This window comes from Caenorhabditis briggsae (assembly GCF_000004555.2).
Source record: "Caenorhabditis briggsae complete genome, chrIII, whole genome shotgun sequence".
Classification (NCBI taxonomy): Eukaryota; Metazoa; Nematoda; class Chromadorea; order Rhabditida; family Rhabditidae; genus Caenorhabditis; species Caenorhabditis briggsae.
Window position 1 is genome coordinate 863112 of NC_013490.2, and position 24059 is coordinate 887170.

Genomic DNA, 24059 nt, shown 5'->3' on the forward strand with positions numbered 1-24059 from the left:
CCAAAAAAGATCTAGAAGGTCCTAGAAAGGTCTAGCATAGCCTAGAAGGCCCTAGACCTCCAGAAGAGTCCAGAAGGATCCAGAACGCTCTAGAAGGATCAAGAAAGGCTTAGAAGGAAGTAAACGAATCTAAAAGGATCTAGAAGGATCTAGAAAAGTCAAAAAAAAGTCTAGAAAGACCTAGAAGGCTGTAGAAAGATCGAGAAGTATCTTGAAGAATCCAGAGGGTCCTAGAAGAATCTAGAAAGACCTAAAGGGATCTAGAAGGACATAGAATCTAGAGGAGTTAGGATCTATGAGAATCTAGAATCTAGGGAAAAAAACTCACTCATTCTCATCAGCCAACGCCTTCAAAATCGGTGGCACCACCTGCGGCAAATAGGGCACGAATCGATCTCCGAACGTCATTGGCAAATAGATGTACATGAGAATGTATCCATCACGAGTCTCAGCTGACACCTCGGTACTCTCCGTCGCATGAATAATCTCCGGCATAACATACTCCAATTGCTCAGTTCCGGCTCCAGCCAACACTTCACACAGTCCTTGTGCAGCTCCAGAACGATCGACAGTGGATTGTGGAGAGACGAGCTTTTCTTTGAGCCATGGAATGACTTGGGATCGAAGGTTCTCCGATGTGGATCCTCCAGATTTCGAAACAACTGCTCCTAGAGCACGCGCTGAAACCGCACGAATCTCTGGAACCGGATCCAAAAGAGATCGCTGAAGTCCTGGAACCATATGAGCCAGATAAGGCTCCATATCCTTGTTCTCTGTTAGCGAATAGATATTACTGATGATCTGAGCAGCCACTCTTCTCGTTTCACTGTTTCTATCCTCGAAAGCTCTTCTCACAATTGGCATCATGAGTGCTAGCGACGGAGCATCGATGTAATGAATGAATTTGGTGTTGAGGACGGCTTGAAGGGCAGCTGACGTCTTGTTGGCAGGGTCCAGTAGTCCAGCCATGAGTTGATTGGTGACTCCGAGGATTTCGGGGTTTCTAACGACACGGGCGATTTGTTGAAGAGCCTTCTCTCCAGACTTCTGGACCTTGGAAGAGGAATCCGCCAGAATTTCAATAAGCTTTGGAACGATGTTAGGGAGACAAGAAGAGAGTTGTCGAGGAGCACAGAATGCCATGGATCCCAAAAGTTCAGTAGCTGCACATTTAGTTCTCCAGGAGTCATCGTCAATAGCAACTAGGAGCAAGGGGAGTACCAGCTTGGTACCATAAACAGTCATAGCTGCCATCATAGCCTTCGCTGTGTCCTCTGCACTCTGTCTTACGTTTGCATCGTTATCTCCAAAAGTGATGAGCAATGCTGGAAGCGCTTTGAGGATGTAAGGCTCGAAAAGCTTTCCAATAGTACTACAAAGGATTTCCAGTGCTAGGAGACCTCCTTCTCGATGTTTCGGACTCTTCTTGTCCTCCATATTCTTCTGAATCGAAGCGAGGAGGTCTACATCTCTCAGGGCAATAATTCCCATTCCTTTCATCAATCCAGCGATTCCATAGGCTGCTCCACGTCGTTCTCCATAGGTTTCCGCTTCGAAGAGGGTCCATTGCAGCTTGCTGACTAGGTCTTTAGCGTCTTGACGGATTTTTGGGACGAGTGGGGCCAGACAGCGGGATACGGATTCCTGGAATACACATACTTGAATATCGGTCTTTTGGAATCTAAAAATCCAGTTAGGAATCTGATTTTTTGGCCGCTAGAGTTCAACTTGGACTGTCCAATCTAAGCTTTATAGCTTCTAACTTGAATTCCTTACCTGTACAGTCTGACTTGGCGTTGAGAGCGCTTCCACGAGCCGTGCCACAATACTCTTCACCTTCTCAGTACTATCAATATACTGTGCAAGTGTTCCCAACAACACCACCAATCCCTGTCTTCTATTATCATCTGTAGCCGGCGTCTCATCTGACATCTTCTCTAACGATGGCAATAACACATTCATACAAGCCGCGCCGTGTCTTCTAATCGTCTCCACCGCAGCATTGCGAAGCTCATTTCTACACTCTGGATGACGATCCGAGAGTCCTTCAGGGGCAACAATGGAGATCAATTGCTCAGCATCTTCTTGTTGACAGAGAGAGGAGAGGAGGACCAAGGTGTACCCGATGCCTGATCTTCGGTCTGATTCATCGATGGCTTCTCGTTGAAGACGTCCGACGTCGTCGTAGATTGGCTCGCGAATCAGAACGAGGTCTTTGTAGGTGGCGTCGAATTTTGTCAGGGTGGGTTTCATTTGATCGGGGTGTTCTTCGATGAAGCTGGACATAGCCTGGGCAGCAGATTGACGGACCAATGGGGATGGAGACACACATTCGTCTGGAAAATCAGAACCCTTGGGATTTTGAGGCATTGCTCATGTTCATCTTTAGCTTACAATTAGTAGCTATTTCAGCCTAAAAGGAAAGAGCCTAGCTTCAATTTAGAAGCACTTAATTAAGCCTAGCTAAGAATCACCTACCGTAAAACCTGTATATAGAAGGCCCGGCCCTTCTAAAACAGGTTTCCCGGTAATTCTTACATTTCAAATAAGAAAAAAAAACTCACCAACTAGCATCGACCCAATAATCGTCTTTGCCTGCATATGATTCTGATGCCACAACGTCTCCGCCACCGTCGCCACCTGCTCAATCGGATCGTGTTTTGCCACGTAAACCCTAACCAGAATTTCTCTAGAAATCGACGCCTCCAATCCCAACTCCACAACGATCCTCATCAGAAGCTGTGGTGCCCCCAGAATCTCCAACGCAGCGATTCTAACCGAATGATTCTCATGTCCAACGTAGGCCAAAATCTCTCGAACCATTCCGATAACTCGTTCTCCGATATCATTCGTATCATTAGCCAGTCTGAATAACTGCTGAGTTGCTTTGAATGCGTTCGTGGCTCCAGAATCCTGGGAGAAGTACTCGAAAAGCATCGACGCGTAGTGCTCCATTGGCAGATTCAGAACATCCTTATCTCTCAGGAACTTCTTGTGAATTGCACACTGAAGAAGTTGAAGAGCGTCGTTTCTTGTAGAATCACCAAATCTCTTGTGATTTTTCAAAATGATTTTGATCATTGGGAAGAGGAGTGTCAATTGGGATGCTCCTACAATCTCATCATCGAAGAGAATGGCATCTGCATCATCGTCATCTCCAGAATCCACGACGAATGCTCTTTCGTTGAGTAGGGAGAACATTCTCTTGAGAGCCGAGTCCAGCGGTTCGTCGTACCATCCTCGAACGCGATGGTGAGCACCAATGACGCGGAGCCAATTTGAGCCAACGAGTTCTTCTGCAAGATTTTTAAAATAAAATTGTTCATTTTTGTTGGCCGCTCTAGAACCTTCTGGAATGCCCTAGAACCTTCTGGAATGCCCTAGAACCTTCTGAAATGCTCTAGAGCCTTCTGGAATTCTTTAGAACCTTCTAGATGCTTTAGAACCTTCTGAGATGCTCTAGAACCTACTGAAGTGCTCTAGAAACGTCTAAAATGCTTTAGAAACGTCTGGAATTCTCTATAACCTTTTGGAATGTCCTAAAACCTTCTGAAATGCTCTAGAGCCTTCTGGAATTCTCTAGAACCTTCTGGAATGCTTTAGAACCTTCTGGAATGCTTAAGAACCTTCTGGAATGCTCTAGAACCTTCTTCTGGAATGCTCTAGAGCCTTCTGGAATGCTTTAGAACCGTCTGGGATGCCCTAGAACCTTCCGGAACGCTCCAGAACCTTTTGAAATGATCTAGAACATTCTGGAATGCCCTAGAACCTTAGAACCTTCTGAAATGCTCAAGAGCCTTCTGGAATGCTCTAGAACCTTCTGGAATGACCTAGAACCTTCCGGAATGTCCTAGAACCTTCTTCTGGAATGCTCTAGAACCTTCTGGAATGACCTAGAACCTTCCGGAATGTCCTAGAACCTTCTTCTGGAATGCTCTAGAACCTTCTGGAATGACCTAGAACCTTCCGGAATGTCCTAGAACCTTCTTCTGGAATGCTCTAGAACCTTCTTCTGGAATGCTCTAGAACCTTCTAGACTGCTTTAGAACGTTCTGGACTGCTTTAGAACATTATGGAATGACATCCCTTGCTTTCAGCTTAAACTGTAACCTAGATCCTGCTCTTTTTTGGATCCCATCATTTCATTCCTGCGTATACAGTACTATCTGACAGTAATATTACTACAATTCTTCGTGCCTTCAAACTTCTTTTCTTTTTTGTTCTGTACACTTTTCTATCATTCTTTCTTTCTGCAAAAAGTGTAAAGTTTGTTCTGTACACTCTGCTGGTTGTGGTAGTGGCGGACGTTACTCATACCTGTGTATACCAGTGGTAGAGAAGACGATGTTATTAGTATTACACAGTTTGGCAGGAACGAACCCAAGGGGAATTATTTGAAAAAAGGAAGAATTCGAAATTGCTAAATTTTTGGACAAATTTAGAGGTTATCACAATTGCTTAGTTGAATCATAACAGGAACTACAGTATCTGCTCTAATAGAAGCCCAACCAAACCGTCAGCTTTGAGATCAATTATCTCGGTTCCTATCAGAGATATCAAAAATCCGTCAACTGATAAAATGTTTACCATAATATCAACTATATATTATCAGATAGGACATCCTTAATATCTCTCACGGGAAGTGAGACAATTGAGCTCAAAGTTCAAGTATTCTGTGGGCTTCTATTACAGCGAATACGGTGATAACCTTGGACCTTCCAATTTCAAAGACACTGTTAATCAAGGCTTATCAATTTCTGTATAGCTCCAAACAAGCTCTAAATTCTGCTGCACAGCCTTCTGCCGTGTAGCTCAAGTCGCGCTCTTTAAACAGAGTTAGGGACCAATTAGCCTTGGTACAGAGCTCATCTGCATCTCGGCGACTACGATCACAAACTATTCAGGGTCAGTTCAAAGGTGGAACAGACGGAACCAACATCCCGATTGATTTATAGCCTCCTTCCGTAGGTCGTGCTGAGTTACACTGATAGTAAGAGACCTGACAGCTTTCCAACATCAGAGATAGGCTTATAAACAAATCGTTGCTATGCTTATGATTTACAACGGATAGTGTTACATAGGAAGAAGATTCGAAGCTTCTGGAAACGTCCGACGTCATCTGAATGGGTTTTCAACGCTCTGAAATGTTCTGAGACCTTCTGGAACCTTTGCAAGCTTCGGTAACCTTTTGGAGGAACTTATTGGAACTTATTTAAACCGTCTGGGACCATCTGGTACCTTCTAGAGCCTTCTGGAGCCTTCTGAACCTTCTGGAATCTTCTGTGACCTTCTGGAACCGTATAGAGCATTCTGGAAGCTTCTGCTCCTAGGAATCAAGTGCTTGTAGGCGATTACACAGAATTTATTTTAAAAATTCGGAATTATCCACCTGGTTCTGGCTGTGATGGCTTTTAAAGTGTCCCAAAGGATCTCCTAGACCCCAAAAATCGAAACTAATCAATCCATATCTTCTGCTGTTTGGCATTTCAAAGCTCAGAGGATTATTCTAGAGCCTTCTGGAACCTTCTGCGACCTTCTAGAGCCTTCGAAAAGACTTCTGATGTCCAGCTTATTTCGAAGATCATAGGATCATTTTAGAACATTCTGGAAGCTCTTGGAAGCGTCTGTGAGCTTTCTGGCCCAATTTTCCTGAATTATGCTCCTTAATTTCCACACAAAATGATTTTAAAAACTTGCAGACTCATCCGCACCAAGTATGACACTGAACCCGGTAGGAATTGCAATCTGACTACGCTTCCATTCCCGCTTCAGTGTCATGATTGGTGAGGGTCTTTAGGACCTTACCATACAGGGAATATAGGGAATACAGGAATACAAAAAGCGAAAGAATCAAACCAATCAATGACACTGAAATGAGCAGGAACCCGGTGTGTTAGAGAAAGTCCTGTTTCATTTAAACAGTGTCATAGATGGTGAGTTCGGAAGAAGGGGAGGAAAATGTTACCTGTCCTTTTAGGGACCAACTCCCGCCGTTCATGCCACATCAGCGGTCCGGAGGACCATTCTGTCATTCCAGACACGCTTGGGTGTCATGGAAGGCGGGGCCTTCGGAAAGAATAACGGAATACTATACAAAGTGCCAAGGCACTCGCCGTTGCATGGCACACTAGCGGAACGGAAGGCTTCAACTTTCCATCCGTACACGCTTCAGTGTCATGGTCGGCGAGGCCGAGGATTCTTGAATCAAAAAGGAAAGGAATAGAACTGAATGCCAAGGCTCTCGCCGTTTCGTGGCACTCGGGCGGACCGGAGGAGCCGAAATCATTCCAGACCAGCCAGTGTGTCATGGTCGGCGAGGCCGAGTAGAATAGGCTGGCTAGAGACACGCCAGCTATGGCACACAGACCGTAATGAAATAAGTAGTATTGGTTTCATTGCCAGTTCTTCTGTGTCATTGCAGGCATGTCTAGCCGGGAGTAGAGGAATACAAGGAGAGCTGCTCACCAGACGCTTGATTCTACGTCGAATGACGAGACCAGCGTGGGTTCTACTCCAAGCTGTGGAGAATGGGGGGCGTGTCTCTTCTCCCTCTGCGGTCAGTGGAGGCGGAGTCGGGGCCGCCCGAAAAATGCAACACTCTCTTGTTTCGTCTCGACTCTCCCGTTATGTAACAGTCTCTCGTGATTTGCCCTCCTCACAGGAGAGCGGAGACTGTGCTGCCTGTGTGCGATGGAATTCGACCCAACGCCGAGGCACCTAGATTGCCTGGCGAGGGACACTGGGCAATCAAGAGGGCGCAGGTTCGTAGAGAGGACACAGAGGTCGTCGGATTTTTTGTTGTCTGTCACTCTCTTTCTGGTGAGTGTGGTGGTTATATGATATAACAGAGAGAAGAGAGGAGAGCACAAAAAGTTGCGATTTCGTTGCGTTTTGGCGCCAAATGTTGACAGTGGTGGGCACGTTGCGATCATCGGAAGAGTCTCTGCTGAAGAGAACAAAGGAAAGGGCAGCTGGGGTCATGGATTTTTTGAATTTCCAAAGAATCGGATCTAGATGATCTAGATATTCTGAATTCGTCATTTCAGAAGCATCTAGAGCTTCCAGCAATCCAGAACCGTCCAGTCTCCTTATCAACTTTCCGGTTAAGATTAGAGAGCTCCAAACCTTGTGATAAGGGTAATCACTCAATTTTCGATGTCATGAGATTGGGACGTAAGAAGGAGTCTTCTAGAATTTCAGAAGGCTAGAAGAAGCTCCAGGAAGCTCTAGAACGCTCAAGAACCTTTAGAAGTCTTCTAGAATTTCTTATCGTCTTCTAGAACCTCTGATCATCTTCTCGAACCTCGGATCATCTTCTAGGACCTCGGATCGTCTTCTAGAACCTAGAATCATCTTCTAGGATCTAGGATCAATCTTCTAAAGCATCGAATCGTCTTCTAGAACTTTAGAAGACTCAACTAGAACCACCTAGAAGCTTCGAAATCCATTCAGTTTTTCATTCATATCAATCACTTGCTCATCCTGGTCGATAGGATTTCTTATGGGTCCCTTTACTCTCCCAAAATTCCCCCATTCTTCAATTAGTGCTCTCCAGTATCATCATCATCATTATCACATTGATAGCAGCAAATTGATAGTGGTGTGTAATGAAGAAAGAGAGGGAGAACCCTACTTCTTCTTCTTGTGCACAAAAATATTTGTTGCGATTTTCTTCTGCTTGCCAACTGTGTGCCAACTGATAGCTTATCAGTTTTTCTTCTAGCAAAAAAAAGAAGAAAAAAAAGAATGAGATGATAAACAACGAGGGAATCGGGAGTTCAACGTTTCAGGACTCTTTTGGGATGTTTGGAAGATTCCAAGGATCCCTAATGAGCTCTTCAGAGATTACTGGGTTCCAGGACCTTTCAGAATTTTCTAGAACCTGTGGATCAGTCCTAAATGATCTTCATATGATCATTTCTATAGATCTCGGGTTTCTGAATTCCAAGAACTTGCAAATTCTCTAGAATCCGTCTATTGGAAGCTGAGTACTAGAGTTCAGATTCTGAACTTCAGAATACTCCATTCCTGGATCACTAATCAGATTTCTCTGTTAGTTAAAAATCCTGGAGCTCTAAAATCCGTAGATTCCGGATCCATTAGTTCCAGATCATGGAGTTCCCTCTACCTTGATAACAGTGCCATCTCTCAAAACATACATGTCAAGAATTCCTGGTATTAGAGTTGACAAGCAAAACAACTTTTTCTGTGTTAGTTTAATAGCTTGCCAACCGATACCATTAGATTCCTCTCATGATTTTATATATAATACGAGCAAGTTGCGAGCTAGATGGTCAAAATTGAGCACTGTAAAAAACACTGACGAGCACGATCCAACTGGATCCAAGAATTCAAACATGTATGTTTCAAAACGTACAGTAGAACGAACACATGCTGCTGCCGTTTCGAAACAACACCTGATGCTTGTTGGAAAGAGGGAGTAAACAACACAGCAAAAAGAATCAACAGTTGGTGGTACTAGTGGCAAACAAGCCGACGAACACCACCACACCGATTTCATCAGTTTGTACAGCGGCCAACAGCTGTGTACAAAAAAAATGTGAAAAGTCGGAATTTTATGAGAGTTTCAACTGTAGGATTCTAAAATCAAGAGTTCGTTGATTCCAAATCGAACTGTTCAGCACTTCAACGACTATGGGACCAAGAGAATCGACTAGAGACTGCCTGATACTCAATATTCCAAGACATTCTATATTGGAGAGCATTCTAGAGTTGGTATGAGAGGAACTGTTGATTCTAAACCAACTTTCATCACTTCAAGGACAAATTAGGCTAAGCTCAGCTGGCATCGATTTCAGGGACACAGGTCGTCTGAAACTTGCTGCACCGTATTTCTCTTCAAATTTGGTGTTCCAGAACAAGCTATAGGTCAAAATGTAGATCTCATTAAGAGCTATACATTGGAATACAGTTCCATTGGTTTTCAGATCAGAAAATCAAGGAAATTGGCTCAAAAACATTCATAATCGATTCAGATTGCTTCAGGCACCTCCAGGAGTCTCCAGAATTAGGATACTTCCTATAGAATTGGAATTCTGGCCACAGAAAATGTTTATCTTCAAACCCCCCATGTTAACATTCTAGGACAAGTTATAGCTCAAAATGTAGAAATTATTAAGATCTACACAATGGAATAAAGTTTCATTGGTTTTCAGATCAGAAAATCAAGGAAAATTGGCTCCAAACCCTCCAAGATAGATCCAAAATTGCTTCAGGAGCCTCCAGCATATCTGATCTTCCCTCAGTAGCACTACCATCATTGATGAACTCATATTCTTTTAATTTCCGTCGAATCAAAACAAGTATGTTGCACTATTGATGATCATAATTTTTTAGTATTATTTTTAGGGTAAACTAATTGTTTTCCCACCTTCTCTCTGCTTTTATCTATGTCTTCAGATCTTCTTCTACAGCATTTTGAAAAGAAGAAAATATCGACAAAAAGACAGAGATAGATAACATAAAGTGTTACAACACCTCTTCCACCCCAACCCAATGCCTCTTGTTCCTCTGCTGCTGCTGATGCCATTTCATTCTCAATGTCAAAAAGAGAGAGAGAGAGAGAGAGAGAGAGAGAGAGAGAGAGAGAGGAGGCAAAATGTGGCCGTGAAAATCGAGGAGGAAAATTGACAGAGATAGGAGGTGCGATAGATTTCTTTCCGATGAGAAACGGATGAGAATCTTTGTCATGAGATATGAAGATGGGTTCTCGGAGGGAAATTCAAATTTTTCCCAGCATTTTCAGACGATTACAAAAAAAAATTTGGGCCATTTTTAGCTAGGAATGACCAACTGAATGACACTTTTCTACTTTAAGAATCCAATATTTCCAGATTTTCTGGGTTTTTTTTCAGCGTCTTCAGACGATTCCATGGGTTTTGAAGCCCATTTCTGGTCCATTTTGCCCCAAAAATGACCATTTTCTACTCCTAGACTGGAAAGTTTTCTAGCCCTTGAAACCTCAAAAAACAATTCCTGGGGATTTTCAAAGCCCATTTCTGACCTATTTTTAAGCGAAAAATGACCAACAAAATGGCCAATTCGGGATCCAAGAGTCCAAAAAACACAAATTTTGGCCATTTTCAGACATTTTCTAGCCAAAAAATGACTGCTTAAGCCTCAAAAATCACGAATTTCGGCCATTTTTCCGCCGCTTCCAGACATTTCAATGGCAAAAAGGCTTTTGAAAACGCTCACCCAAATAATCATCGGAATGCTCGAAACAGGCGTCACGATAGGCGAGGAATAGACAGGCGGCTTGTTCGGCAACGAGAAGCGAGCGAGTCAGAGGCATACAGTAGTCGAACAGGAGGTCGGATCTGAAATTTTCCATTGTTCCAGCTATTTTAGGCCTCGACAAGAGGCCAAAACTAGACCTAGACCCTCTAAAAACCAATTTTTAGATCTCACACTCCATTTTCCTAGAATAAATTACAAAGTCCAACTATTTTAGACCTTGGAAACCCAATTTTACTGGCAATTTCCAGCTTCCAGTCATTTTACAAGGGAACGACAACACCTCGTCAGTTTGGATGTCGATGAAAATTTCAGGAAATGTCAAGGATAGACATCCCTGAAAATTTTAGAACACGCTCGCCAATTTCAGCAGAGTTATATCAGTTCAAAGTTTTAGTACTGAAATCCGTTGATTTGCATGCTTTACCACACATTCCATCCCCGAAATCCCTTTAAAACGAGTTTGAAGAGGGCCTGACATTTTACCGCCTTTCGAATCAAAAGTAAATCGCCGTGGTGTCGGGGATGTGGTGGGCGCCAGTAGTCACAAGGCTGTGGGTTCTCTAGTGCTTTTTCTTTGTTTTTCTTATTTTTTCTTATTTTGCGACATTTCAGGATCCCTCTGACATATGTTTCAAAATTTTATCAATTCAAGAGAGTATAGACAAAATTAAGGAAAACAATTTTTTTCAAAAATCTTCCAAAGGTTTGAATACCGTAAAACCTCTAATAGAACGACACCCGGATCGTCCACTTTGAGCCTATATATCTCACTTCTTTTGAAAGATATCAAAAAGTGGTTAACTAGTAAAATGTTTATCAGGATATCAGCAACATTTTACTAGTTAGCCACTTTTTGATATCTTTGGCAGAAAATGAGATATATAGGCTCAAAGTGGACGATCCGGGTGTCGTTCTATTAGAGGTTTTACGGAAGTTCTGGAATGTGGTGGTTTTGAAGCTCTGTTTTTGGACCTATACGGACCGTGAATGAATAATGAAAAGCGCACAATCAAAAAATAGATTATCTATCAGTTGTAAAATAATATTTGCAAACAATTATCCTTACTTTTTCAAGGAAATTTTCCAAATTGACAAAAGCTCGATAAAACCACTCACCCAAATGGTGGAAAAAAATCTCAAATTAAAAAAAAAATTTTTTTCAGAAAATGTCTGAAATATGATATTACACATAATTTTGAGTATAACAAAACACATTTCATGTTCTGGAACCTCCTGGGAGCGGAGAAAATCGCCTTTGAAAACCGCTATTTTTGTACTGAAAACGCGATTTTTGGTACTGAAACTGGTATAACTCGGCTGAAACTGGCGAGCGTGTTCTAAAATTTTCAGGGATGTCTAGATAGGCTATCCGTGACATATACTGAAAATTTCATTGAAATCCAAACTGACGAGGTGTTGTGGTTCCCTTGTTAAGATCCCAATCTCACCTCGCGAACGCTCCAGCAGCATCGGCCATGACCATAGCTCTAGCTTCGTTCAATTTGGCTTCAGCTGTCTCGAACAATCCTTTAATAGCATCTCGAGTCTCCTTCTCTGCAGCCAACTCCTTATCCATCACTTGCTTCTGCTTAGCTGACAGTTTTCCTTCTTTTCGTCGCTTTTCAGCAAGTTCTCGACTGAAAATTTGAGAATTTTAACTTCTAAATTTTAAAAAGAGGGACTTACATCAATTGAATCTCAGCGAGCTGATCCTCGATACTCGTTCCTTTGGTGCCCTTGATTCCAGCGGCTTCATCGAAATCCAGGACTCTCGTATTGTAGAGCTGCCCTTCTGGACACTTGTAAATCGCCATCTCGTTCTCCGTGATTCTACCGTAATCCTTGACTTCCAACTCTCGAATGTTCGCCTCCACGTGCTTCCAGAGTTCCTGACGAAGGCGTTCGTCGTGCAGGGCCACCAGGGTGATCAAAGCGGTGTTTCTAACTCCACGATCCTTGCACTGGAGGACCCTCTGAATCGCAGTCTCCCGGAATAGCTCACTGGCTTGCCATGTCTTGGATTCCCGATGCTCGTGGACCCATCGCAACCAAACGGATCCATCAACCTCGACCAATCGCTGGATAGAAGCAAGGAGAAGGGTGTGGATGGCCAGCTTGTCCAGTTCCGGTTCTTTCGGGGTCAGAAGATGTTTCAGAGTGGACACGTACCATTCTCCAGGTACCTGCCAAGAGTCGGTTGGTGTTGGACAGCCTGGAACTCGTCTCAACAACTGATCAATCGTTCCATTCGTCGTCTCCAAGAAGATCAAATCAGCTAGGGCTTCTGCGAATAACGCCTTCTCGATATTCAGAATGTTCAGAAGACTCTTCGACGCCTGTCGTCTGACTCTCCAATCTGGCCAGAATACCAAAAGGGAGAGGGACTTGAGAGCGGGTTGAGAGAAGTTCGGAGCGGCTGTCTTGTCGATGACTGGACGATCAAGGATCACGATTTCCACGAGCTTGGTCCAGGCGACAGCTTCTTGCCATTTGGTTTGGGAGAGTGGTTTTTCCTGGAAAAACGAGTTTTTTAATGAAATTTTCCATAATTTCAGTTACATTCTGTCTATTTTGAGCTCGATTTCTCTAGTTCCAGGTCCCAAAATGCAGAATTTTTTGAGCCAAAAATCGTTATTTTTCCCTAAAATTTTCAGAATTTCATCTCCACTCTCTCTATTTTTTGAGCACAATTTCCATGACTTCAGCTATGAAGCGCTCTATTTCTAATCCCAATTTCTCTAGTTTCAGAGCCAAAACCTCTTATTTTAAGACTCTAATTTCTTAGCCTTGGACCCAAATTTCTGGATTTTGAATACGAATTTTCAGTTCCAGAGAATCTTCCAGAGCATTCTTTCAATCTCCTGCTTCTAGCACCAAGTGCCTCATTTCTTGGACTTCCTATGGATATGGTATACTGTAATTACCTTCCAATTAGCGTTCCCACTTCTTATACTTCCTATGGTTTCCTACTGTAATTACCTCATAAATAGCTTCTAATCCTTTTTCTCTTCCCACCTCTATTCTCACTACTTTAATGACTACACCGCTTTATTATCTTCCAATTAGCTTCGTCCAGGTAATCCTACCTAATGACTACACCGTTGATTACCCAGCACCTCTTGCAGAACATCTGGTGGTCATCTAATCCCAACTAGCCAAAATCTATCTATCTCATCAGCTGCCAGCTGTGGAGTCCGGGTCATCTTGTGCCTGTTGCGTCGTAGGGGTCACCAGTGTTCTTCTCTGTCATCCACGCGCGCGCGGGCACATTGGACATATGGTGGTAAGAAGAAGAAGAAGGTGGTGATGTCATCTTATCTGGCACCAAGTCTTCGGGTCAGGGACGAATGACTGGTGTGTGCAATAGGATGATGGCGTTGGTTCAACAGACGGTGGTGAGGTGGAGCATGGGTACGAAGTAACAGATGACATAGAAAATCCCAAGAGGAAGAGGGACTGATGGTGTTCTGATCAAGAACTATAGGAAGATAGGATAGGAGATAGCAACACAGGTGCTCCTGGAGCTTAGGAGCGATGCTCAAGTCTTTCGAAAGATTCTGGAGTGATAATACTTATATATCCTATCATTTAGACGCTCAGATGCCTCCCAGAACTTCTGGAACATTTTAGGATGATTTGGGCGACTTAACATCGCCTCCAGATGTCTCATAACCTATGAAACCTTCCGAATTCCCTTTCACGTCTTCTGAATGTGATACATAGATTCTTGGGCTTTCAGATCCTTCTCAGGTTCCAGCTATGCCATTCCCAGGGTTCACAGAACCCTTAGAAGTTCTGGAAGCTTCTGAAGCCACTGGAATCCTTCTAGAATCTTTCCACCACCTTTCTGCTAGCTTCAACTAAGGGGAATTCTAATGATGTCACGTCTCCTATAGATCCTTCTCTTGATCTTTCTTGAGATGTTCCTGTACTGCTTGTGACGTCTATGTCTCTCCATCACTCCCAACACACCTTCTTTCCCCCATTACGGACCACCACTTATCTTCTGTGTTCGTTACACACGTACAATACCATTCCTTCAACACCTGCGTCTCCTATTCTCATGTACTCTATTTTAAATAGAACATATATGTGCATCATGACGTCATTCTGGACCCCATGCTGATGATGATGACCATAAGGAGGTCAATTAGGAGCTATTTAGGAAGAAACAAGAAGGGGGCCATCATCAAAGCCAAGATTGACTGATTTTCTAGATATTCTAGTTCGAAAATTTGAATTTTCTGTCATCTAGTCCACTTTAAGAACTAGCTTTTGTCTTTTTAGTCTCTTTTATGTTCTCTTTTTTGGAAATTTCAATGATTCCTAGCTATTTTTTCCAAGCCAGTACCTTGTAAAGAGCATCAGCATGAGACGCTCTACTCCACGCCTTCGTGTGATCGATGGATCCCTTCTTGGCGGTTCTCAGCATCAACAGAGCCAATCCAATAGAGCAGAGCTCTCCTTTGGGTCCTGTTTCGAGTTCGGCCAGCAGTGGTTTCGCATCTATTCCCTCTGGCAGACTTGTCATGGATCCTGGAAGAAAATTGGTGAGAATTGAGTGCTTTTTAACGTTTTAGAGCCGCCGAATTTCATATTTTTGGGCATTTTTTAGCCTCGAAATTGTTCAACAATTCGAACTTTCAGGCCTAAAAAGCTCAGAATCCCCTCAGAAGGGGTTTCAGGTGAAGAATGAGCATTTTTGGAAGTTTTTAGAACTTTCTGAAGTCCACAAACTTGCATTCTAGGTGGTTTTTGGAGCCAAAAATTCGTATTTTTGGGCACTTTGGAAGCTTCCTAAAGTTCCAGAACTCACTTCTCTCTATGATATCAGCCAGAGCTCTATAGGCAATATATTTCACTGCTGGCTGTAATTTTGATGCCTCTTTGAATGCGGTTGTCAGTGCTGCGGATGGTTTCGAGAGACGAACTGCCCACTCGACAGCAGCATTCCATTGAGACTCAATAGTTCCGTCGTGGGCTGCAAATTTGGGGTTTTGGATGGATTTTTTTTTGAATTACAGTACTGGTTTTAGTTGATTCGGCTTTTTTTTTGCTAATTTTGTGTCGAATTTTCGTCCTAAAAAGGTCGATTTGGGCTAAAATGTTGTCAATTTTTAACTAAAATTATTCGAAAATCGCAATTTGCATGCCGAATTTCTGTCATAAAAAGAGTCTATTTTAAGCTAAAATTAGTCAAAAATTGCTAATTTTAAGTCGAATTTTCGTCCTAAAAAGGTCGTTTTGGGCTAAAATTTTCTGAATTTTAAGCTAAAATTAGTCAAAATTGCTATTTTCAAGTCGAAAATCCGTGAAAAGAGGCGATTTATGCTGACATTCCGTCAATTGTCAGTATTGTCGAAAACGGTCCAATGGAACCAATTTCAGACAGATTTTTACCCATTTTCAGCACTAAATATGCTATTTTGAGCTAAAATTATTCGAAATATGCTAACTTTAAGTCGAATGTTTGCCGTAAAAGGGTCAATTAAACCTGGAAATGGCTATTTTTAGATGAATTTTTTGAATTACAGTACCGTTTTCAGACTATTTTCAGGAGTCTGGAGCTTGGCAGCCAAGCTCTAGACTCAAAAAAGTAAAAATAGTCAAAAATCAACTAAAAATGCGTTATATCTAAAACTTACACTCCTTATCAGCCTTCGCCGTCTTTCCCAGAACCTCATCACACAGTTTATCGATTTCAGCCAGCTCGACAGTTCCAGCAACTCTTCCAATTCCCTCCATCAATGAAATCTTCACTTCTGGAGCCTTGGCAGCAGAGAATTGATCGAAAAGGGTATTCAGAATCTTCTGAATCACCGGGAGCCCAGATTTTCTCGTCAACGCCACTGCCACTCCAATTGCCGCTTCTCTGATGCCAGAGTCCGCGTTGGAGAGAGCGGATACTGTAGATTTGAGCAAATCTTGTGCACAAGCGTCCAGAGGGAAATCCACGTTTTCAATGATTCCCTGAATTCCGAAGATGGAGATTTCAGGGGAACGCAGGAGGGCTTTTTTGATGTTGGGGAGAAGATTCTCGGTGAAATGTGGCTTTTCTTGAAGGAATTTGACGATTTTTGAAGAGCGATCCACTAGGAATTGTGGTGGGCGGAGTTTAGCCAGCAAAAAAGTTTTAGATAGTAGATCAGTGAAATTTTGAAGGAGAGCTTCAGATTTTGAGGATGTTGAGGATGTTCCCATTGCCGCAATGAGGGCCAACGCCTTTTCTGGGTTTTCCTTAGAGAATTCGACAATTTTAGACTCTAGAATCGGCAATAATTGGGTTAGAATCCTTGCGAATTTCTTGGTGAAGATCTTCCAAGCCTTATCGCTTCCACTCATCCAGTAGGAGATAGTTCCAAGGGCTCCAACGATTTCTAGGGAATTTTCTTGAAGGATTTCGGCTGTTCCAGAAGCCAAAATGTCCACAAGCCATTTGGCAGTAGGGACTTGAGATAAAGATTTGGACTCGGAGAGGTTGGAAGCCAGTGGGAGAGCAGATTGAATGGTTTGGAGGAGGGTCTTCAGGGTGGTACTGTAATCACGCATGGCAAGGACGCGAAGGAGACGGTGGACGTGCTGAAAATTGGGATTTTTAGGTTTTAATTTCTAGAAAATCCCAAAAATTCAAAGTTCCGAGCTTCTAATTGGAGCCAAAAATTTCGAAAGTTTGCATAAGTTATCTTCAATTTTAGCTTGATTCTGAGCAAATTTACATGAAAATTAATGATTTTTAGCATTTATCAGTGGAAAAATGTCTGAAAAAGACCAATTTTGAGTTCACTGAGTTTCTGAAAGTAATGCCACAGGAATTTTTCAAATTTTTCAGATTTTTTCAGAATTTTCTCACCTGAAACGATTTCGGCTGTCCATACAAGCGAATCGAGCTGCTGACACTCATCTTAACGAGCCCCTTGACGAATGGAGCTGGAACTTCCTCTACACGCTCTAGAATCTTCGAAAGAGCAGTATAAGACATTCCGTGGACTCGAAGACTCGGATCATTGACAGCTCCCTGGAAGCGACGACCTTCTTCTTTGAGATCATCCTCCTGAATTTTTAAATTTTCAGAAAAATATATATAAAAGATTGCAAACCTCGTTCCTGGTGGTTTTCTCTTGATTCTCGTCGGTTTCGACGTTCTTCACCTCATCATCCGACATTTCTTGATATCGATATAGTGTAACCCGTCGTATGAATTGCTGAAATCAAAAAAACCTTTTTTTTGAAAAATTAGACTACCTAAAAAATCGAAAATCTAGGTCGATTCGCAACGAAAATTATCCGTTTCAGTGTCAAAAAATAGCTAGAAAAACGAATTTTGACATAATTTCAAAAAAATTGGCTGAAAAAAGCTTGAAACAACGAAAGAGAGGGGAAAAAATAAATAAAATAATTCGTTGAGATTTTTGGTGTCGTAAGATAAAATGCAAAGTGTGCAATACACCACTCGCGGTGTATATAATTCAAAGAAGCGCGAAGTTTAAATTAGGGGTTTTTCAGAAGGGAAAATTGTAAAAAATGACTCGAACAAAGAAAAAATCACATGAACAGGACGATAAAAAATAATCTTCGCAATGAGACAATCTAAAAAAAGCCTAGAAAACAGCTAAAACTTCTTTCTGCAAGAAAAAGCTAAATTCGCTTATTTAAGGTAAATTCTCAATAGAGCAAACTTTCAGACCCTCCCGGTTCAAAATTCCCAGTTTTTTTTTTGCTTTTTTTAGGTCACCACTGGTCACACTTTTCTCTCCAACAAAGAAGACCGTAATATTTTCTTCTTTTTTTCCAAGAAAAAAATTAAAACCTCTTGAAAAGAGAATTTTGTTGTAATAATTACAGTTTCTTAGTGTAATTCGGAAAAGAAAAAGTACATAAAAAGGGACAGTACTTAGGGAAGGTGATGGAGACAAAGGCAATTCAAAAGTGACCAAATCCAAAAATTTTTTTTTTCAATCTTTTTCAATTTTTTCAAAATTTCCCATACATTTTCAGCTGTAATAAAATCTGTAAATCTGTGTAAAATCTTTTAATTTTTTTTGTTAATCTGAAAAATTTCCTCCTGTCAATCACACTTAATTAGTCCTGTTCCGATAATTATCTCAAATTTCAATCTTTATGTCCCAATTTTTCCCAAAAAAATGGTCATTTTGTGGACTTCCAAGGACATAAAATTGGGTATAAAATGACTGAGAAATTATGTTTCAATTAGTTGTAACTAGGCTTGATTGGGACTTTATTCTGGAATTTTTTGAAATAAAAAAATTGTTTTGAAAATTTTTGTTTTCAAAAATTTCAGCTTAAAATTTCCAGAAATGGTTCTCTTAACTTGGTTCATCTATTGCTCATCTTTCGTTATTTTGGCTGGATCTCAAATGACAGTTGGTCTACCACCATTACGATCGAACGACATGGTTATTCCGGTTTCCAATCGTTTTGTAAGTCATAACTCGGTTCATATGAATTTTGGAGCTTTGAAAAATATACCAATCGTTTGGAAATCAAATTTTACATATAGAAAACATTTTCTAAAATTTCTAAAATTTTTGGAAATTTTTTAAAATGTAATGTTCTTTTTTTGTAGGCTATGATGGGTTTTATGACCATAACTTGGTTCAATTTCACCCTAACGATTTGAAAACTATACCAATCGATTGCAAATTAAATGTTACATCTAGAAAGTGGCTTCTTTTCCAAAAAACGCTGTGAAATGTTTTTTGAAAATTCATAAATCCAATAATTCAAAAGTCCGTTTTGTGAGCTAAAGATGGGTATCTTGCTCATAACTTTGTTCAGATTTATCAAATCGCTTTGAAAAGTATGCCAATCAATTGAAAATTGAATTTTACATCTAGAAAATGTATTTTCTCAAAAATCTCAAAAATCTAAATTTTCGAAAAAGTTAAAAATATTTTTTGCTCTGGTACTTGGCTCATAACTTGGTTCATATCGATCCTAGAGCTTTGATAAGTATACCAATCGATAGGAAATCAAATTTTACATCTGAAAATATTTTTTTATCAAGTAAATAATATTTGAATTTTTCGAAAAATTTCAAAATTCAAATTTTTAGGCTTTAGAATGGTTTTTTAGCCATAACTTTGTTCATTTTTACCCTAACGCTCTGAAAAGTATACCAAACGATAGAAAATCAAATTTTACACAGTTATACATCTGATTTATTGATTTTATGTTAATTTGAAAACAAAAAAAATACTATATATAAATACCATATAAATACCATTTCCCTAACTTTTAACTTTGAGCTCAATTATCTCATTTCCTGTGAAAGATATTGAGAAGCGGTCAACTAACAAAATGTTTATTTCAATATCAGTTACATTTTATCAATAGAGCACTTTTTGATATCTTTTATAAGAAATGAGATAAATTGACTCAAAGCTAAGGGTGAATTTTCCAGCTGATCCGTTCCCCTATCACTCAGCGATCGATTTCTCCCTTCCAAGTGATGCAAAAGCTGTCCGATGTTCCAGATGATGGAGAAACATTTAGAGAAGGACCCCTAGACACAAATTCCAAATTAACAACGGTACAGTAATCCCCAAAAACTACAGTAATCCCCTCTGCTCCTAGCGTCTCGTATGGAACGCATTCCAATCAGATATCAATCAACGAATCGAGAGCGAGTACATGTGGGTTCCGCTGAAAGTGATTTCGGGTTACGGTCAAATTGTGTCTGGCATGCAATATGATATTCGAGTGCTGGCGGGAACCTCAAATTGCTCGAGATTTGAAGTCAATGCGTATACGATTCAGGAGAGAGGATGTGTTCATTTTAATGGACCAAAACGGGCGGTATGTATTACTTTCTTGAAATTTGAAGGGTGTTGAAGACATAGAACATTGTAAAAGGTTTCAAAAAAGACAAAACCGGAAGAGGAATCGAACCAAAGCCTTTCCGCACACTTGCGCACACCACATCCCCAACACCACGGCTGCAACTTGAGAGCTAGGAGGGGAACGCGGTTAAATGGTGGGGGCGCAGAGGGCGCCTCTCCACTTCTCAGGCGAGGGAAACAGTAAATCCTGAAAATCAAAAAAAGCGGAGAAATCTAAAAATTAACCATTTTTTCCAGATTTTCAACATTATCGTAATGGAGAGAAGCTCGAAAAGTTGGTCGCCATTCATTCCAGACTGGGAGAGAGTGTTCTCGACTGTCGAGAGAGAAGTTGCAGATAATGAAGACTGGTAAACTGTAGTTTGTAGTTTGTGCTTTGTAGTCCTGATTTTTTTTTCTTTTTTCGAAGATAAATTACTTCTATTTGGACCGGTTTTTGTATTCGAATTGAATTTGAGTTGAAAAATTGAAAAATCAAGAATTAAACAATAAAAAAAATTTTTTTAATAAAAAATGATTTATTCAAAATTCAAAATTTTATGTTCAAGAGTCATTAACTGCCCCGAACGGTCCTTGTTCGGGATTCCAGAATCCGCCGATCAACGGCTTCGGAGGTGGCGGGGGAAGTTGAGGGCGAGAGAGTACGCCAGCGAGGAGAATTAGAGAAATCAGAAAGAGAGAAAAGACGAATTTCAGCATTTTCAGACATAAAATACATGTATTGGGACAACTTTTTATACTCAAAAAACAGAGAAAACTAGTTTTTATAATTTTCAAACTTTAAATTGCGAAATTTGTTTGCTAAATTCGAAATTTCCGGGCCAAGGACTAAAACATTACCGGCTAAAAGAAGAAAATTGAAAACAAAAAGGGCAAGAAGACAATGATAAGGTTTTCAGCATTTTCAGAGTTCGAAATCAAGCAATTTGACAAGGTGGAGTTGTTTTCGGCGCATCTGCAAAAAAAAATTTTGGCTTTAAAAATTGTTTGTCTGAAATTTCCAAATTTTTAGCTCTAGAATGTTCTAGAATGGTCTAAAAATGATCCAAAAAAGTATTTAAAAAACTTTGCCACCGAGAGGAATCGAACCCGGGTCGTCAGATTGGTAGTTGAGAAATCCACTGAGCCAAATGCCCAGATTTTCGAAAATGTGCTATTTTAACGGTTTTCAAAATGTTTTTTAATGGTTTAAAGCTTATGTTGCGTTTTAAAACCTTTAAAAATGCATATAAAATTTGCAGAATTCATATTTAGAGGCAGTTATGAGGGATGAAACTTTGTTTAGCACAGAAATTTCGAAAATTCGGATTTTTATCGAATTCTGGAATTAAAAAAGGTTGGAGTTTTGCTCCTAGACTGAAATTTCTTTGAAAATTCGATTTTCATAATAAAATTTTTCTAATTTTTAACTTGAAACAAGTTATGAGGCCTGGAGAAGGGAACACTTTTCTACCGTAAATTTGTAACTATGGACCTAAATATCTCGATTCCTGAAGAAGATATCAAAAAGTTATCAACATGGACAATGTGTAGAATTAAATTTTACACATTTTGCTGATTGACAACTTTTTTCTAGCTTTTTTGGTTTTTGAGCTATGCGCCTTAAAAAATTGGTGCCTGCCTTCCCCTTTCTTCCGGGCGCCGCGCCTAAAGGCTCTCTATTTTTAACGACACATAACTCAAAAACCAAGATAGCTACAAAAAAGTGAGAAACTGACAAAATGTATGAAATAAAATTTTGCACATTTGCCTGGTTAAACAATTTTTTTTCTTTCATAGTTTTCGAGCTATGCGCCTTTAAAAAAGAGCGCCTCTAAGCGCCCTCCCCCTCTTTCGGACGCCGCGCCCAGAGGTTGGAGCTGCTTTGACCTTAATTATCTCAATTTCTAGGAAAGATATCATAAAGTAAATAACTAGTAAAATATTGGAAATTTAATTTTAGACATTCTACTAGTTGACGACTTTTTGACATCTACCCTAGAAGTTGAGATACGCGCTTTTAAAGATTGGGTTACCTCAACGGATGTGTGAATGGATTATTCAAGCTATGAAAACCGACTGGATGTGGGCCAACAACTTCTATCAGAATACAGATCAATATTATAAGAATCAGAAATTTCAGAGACATCCAAATCGAAGAAAAACGTCTTCTAGAAGAGTCACGTGTCTCTCGGAGAAGAGGAAGTTGGGTGAAAATAGTTAGGCGAATTTTGTGATATCGAGAAAATAAGAACAAAGAGAGATGGGGTGGGGGAGAGTGTGACCAGTTAGGTGTACTTTTTGTTGCAAAAAAAAAAGAAATCAAGAAATTTGAAACAAAAGTGATTATTGATATAATGGAAACTGGTTTGGGAACCTATCTAATGTCCCGAAGCTGTCTAGCAATATATCTTGGTTACTGTAAAAGATATCACAAAGTAGTTAACTGATAAATTACTTATCATAATACGGGTAACATTTTATCAGTTGAGCACTTTTTGATATCTTCAACAGGAATGAGATAAATTAGCTCAAAGTTGGATGGGTACAGTAGTTGAGTCTATTTTTTGGTTGGTTCCCTAGAAGTCTTGTCAGGCGTTCATTTTTTAATTTCCAATATTCCAAAAGACTCTTCTAGAATTTTATTCTATATTTTTATATTTTTTAGGATTCTATATACTTTTTTCTTATTTTTTTTTCTCAAAAAAAGGAAGTATATAGATGTTATATGGGACCCCAGAAGCAGGGGCAGCTCTGGTGCAAAATTATGGGTTAAAGAATGAAAAAAAGGTGCATGCATTTTGGTTCTTTTTTTCCTTCTCTTGGAGATAGGTGGTTTTTATATTTTTTGTAGTCAGGAAATACGGGATAATTCTGGAAATTTAGGAAACTCCTTATCCTTTTATTGCCCTTTAAACTCCAGAAAGTGGGCGGAGCTTCCTAGAAGAAAGTGGGCGGAGTTTCTAGCCATGTGTATCCTTTTCAAGCTAATAATTATTAAAGTGTTTCAATTATCCTTTTTTAAGCACCTCCTCCCCTCTTCCCATTTACAGAATTGTAGCTTTCTTAGAATCCCCCATTTGACCCTAATTATCTCGATTCACAATATAGTTACAAAAAAGGTGCCAACTAAAAAAATGTTGGAAATTTTATTTTACTTATTTTACTTGTTGACAACTTTTTTGTAACTTTCTTGGTTTCGGAGATATGCGCCTTTAAAGTTGACCTCCCCCGGCGCCCCTTCCTCCTGCGCCCACCCTCCTAGGAGGAGCGCCTCAGGAATGGTAGGCCAACTTTAAAGACGCATAGCTCAAAAACTACAGTAGCTAAAATTGTTTTGTTAATCAGTAAAATGTGCAGAATTAAATTTTACACATTTTATTACAACTTTTGAGTGACTCTTTTGGTTTTTGAGATATGCGCCTTTAAAAATAGGGTGCCTCTAGTCTCGGAAGAGGGGAGACGTACCCCTATTTTAAAGGCGCATAGCTCAATAACCACAAAAGTTACAAAAATGCTGTCAATTAGTAAAATGTGTAAAATTAAATTTCCTACATTTTACTAGTTGAGAACTTTTTGATATCTTTATTAGAACTTGAGTTATTCACTAATAAGTGTCTGATAATTACCAGTTCCCTATCTAAACTCACCGCCAAAAGAGGCATAAACAAAAAGGAAACTATGTCAACATTGTAAACATGCATATTTATTCATTTTCTCCTCTTTTATCGGAGAGTCATCACCCCCATTTGACCGCTTTTATCACTAAAAAATGCTCTTCTCTAACCACTCTCTCGATTTCATACACTATTTCTCGTTCTAAAAAAAGAGAACGACCAGCAGATTATTTTCTTTTCAACCTCAACTACAACACAGACAAAAAGTTTGCAGTTCAAATAAACTCTTTTTCGTGTTCATTCAGATTTCCCCTCTCAACGATTTTTCCATTTTTCTCTGCGT

At 40.3% G+C, this 24059-nt stretch overlaps 3 protein-coding genes across 3 annotated transcripts; 1 reads left to right on the forward strand and 2 right to left on the reverse strand.

Annotated features, from left to right (window-relative positions):
* Window positions 1-324: 324 nt before the first annotated feature.
* On the reverse strand, window positions 325-3201 carry CBG15645 (the record flags this gene model as incomplete). The annotated part of the gene is given in 6 exon segments (XM_002640729.1): window positions 325-1644; window positions 1777-2346; window positions 2348-2404; window positions 2410-2432; window positions 2565-3049; window positions 3134-3201. Coding segments are annotated over 6 exon segments (2523 nt in total).
* Window positions 3202-10186: 6985 nt separating this feature from the next.
* Window positions 10187-17423, reverse strand: CBG15647 (the record flags this gene model as incomplete). The annotated part of the gene is made up of 8 exons (XM_002640730.2): window positions 10187-10340; window positions 11709-11897; window positions 11947-12773; window positions 14612-14796; window positions 15077-15241; window positions 15906-16839; window positions 17111-17311; window positions 17358-17423. 8 exons carry the CDS (start codon window positions 17421-17423, stop codon window positions 10187-10189), a joined length of 2721 nt encoding a protein of 906 aa, XP_002640776.2.
* A 1152-nt stretch (window positions 17424-18575) lies between these two features.
* On the forward strand, window positions 18576-20474 carry CBG15648 (the record flags this gene model as incomplete). Its single annotated transcript, XM_002640731.1, has 4 exons — window positions 18576-18698; window positions 19682-19810; window positions 19855-20076; window positions 20358-20474. The coding sequence occupies 4 exons, from the start codon at window positions 18576-18578 to the stop codon at window positions 20472-20474; spliced, it is 591 nt and encodes a 196-aa protein (XP_002640777.1).
* Window positions 20475-24059: the final 3585 nt, after the last annotated feature.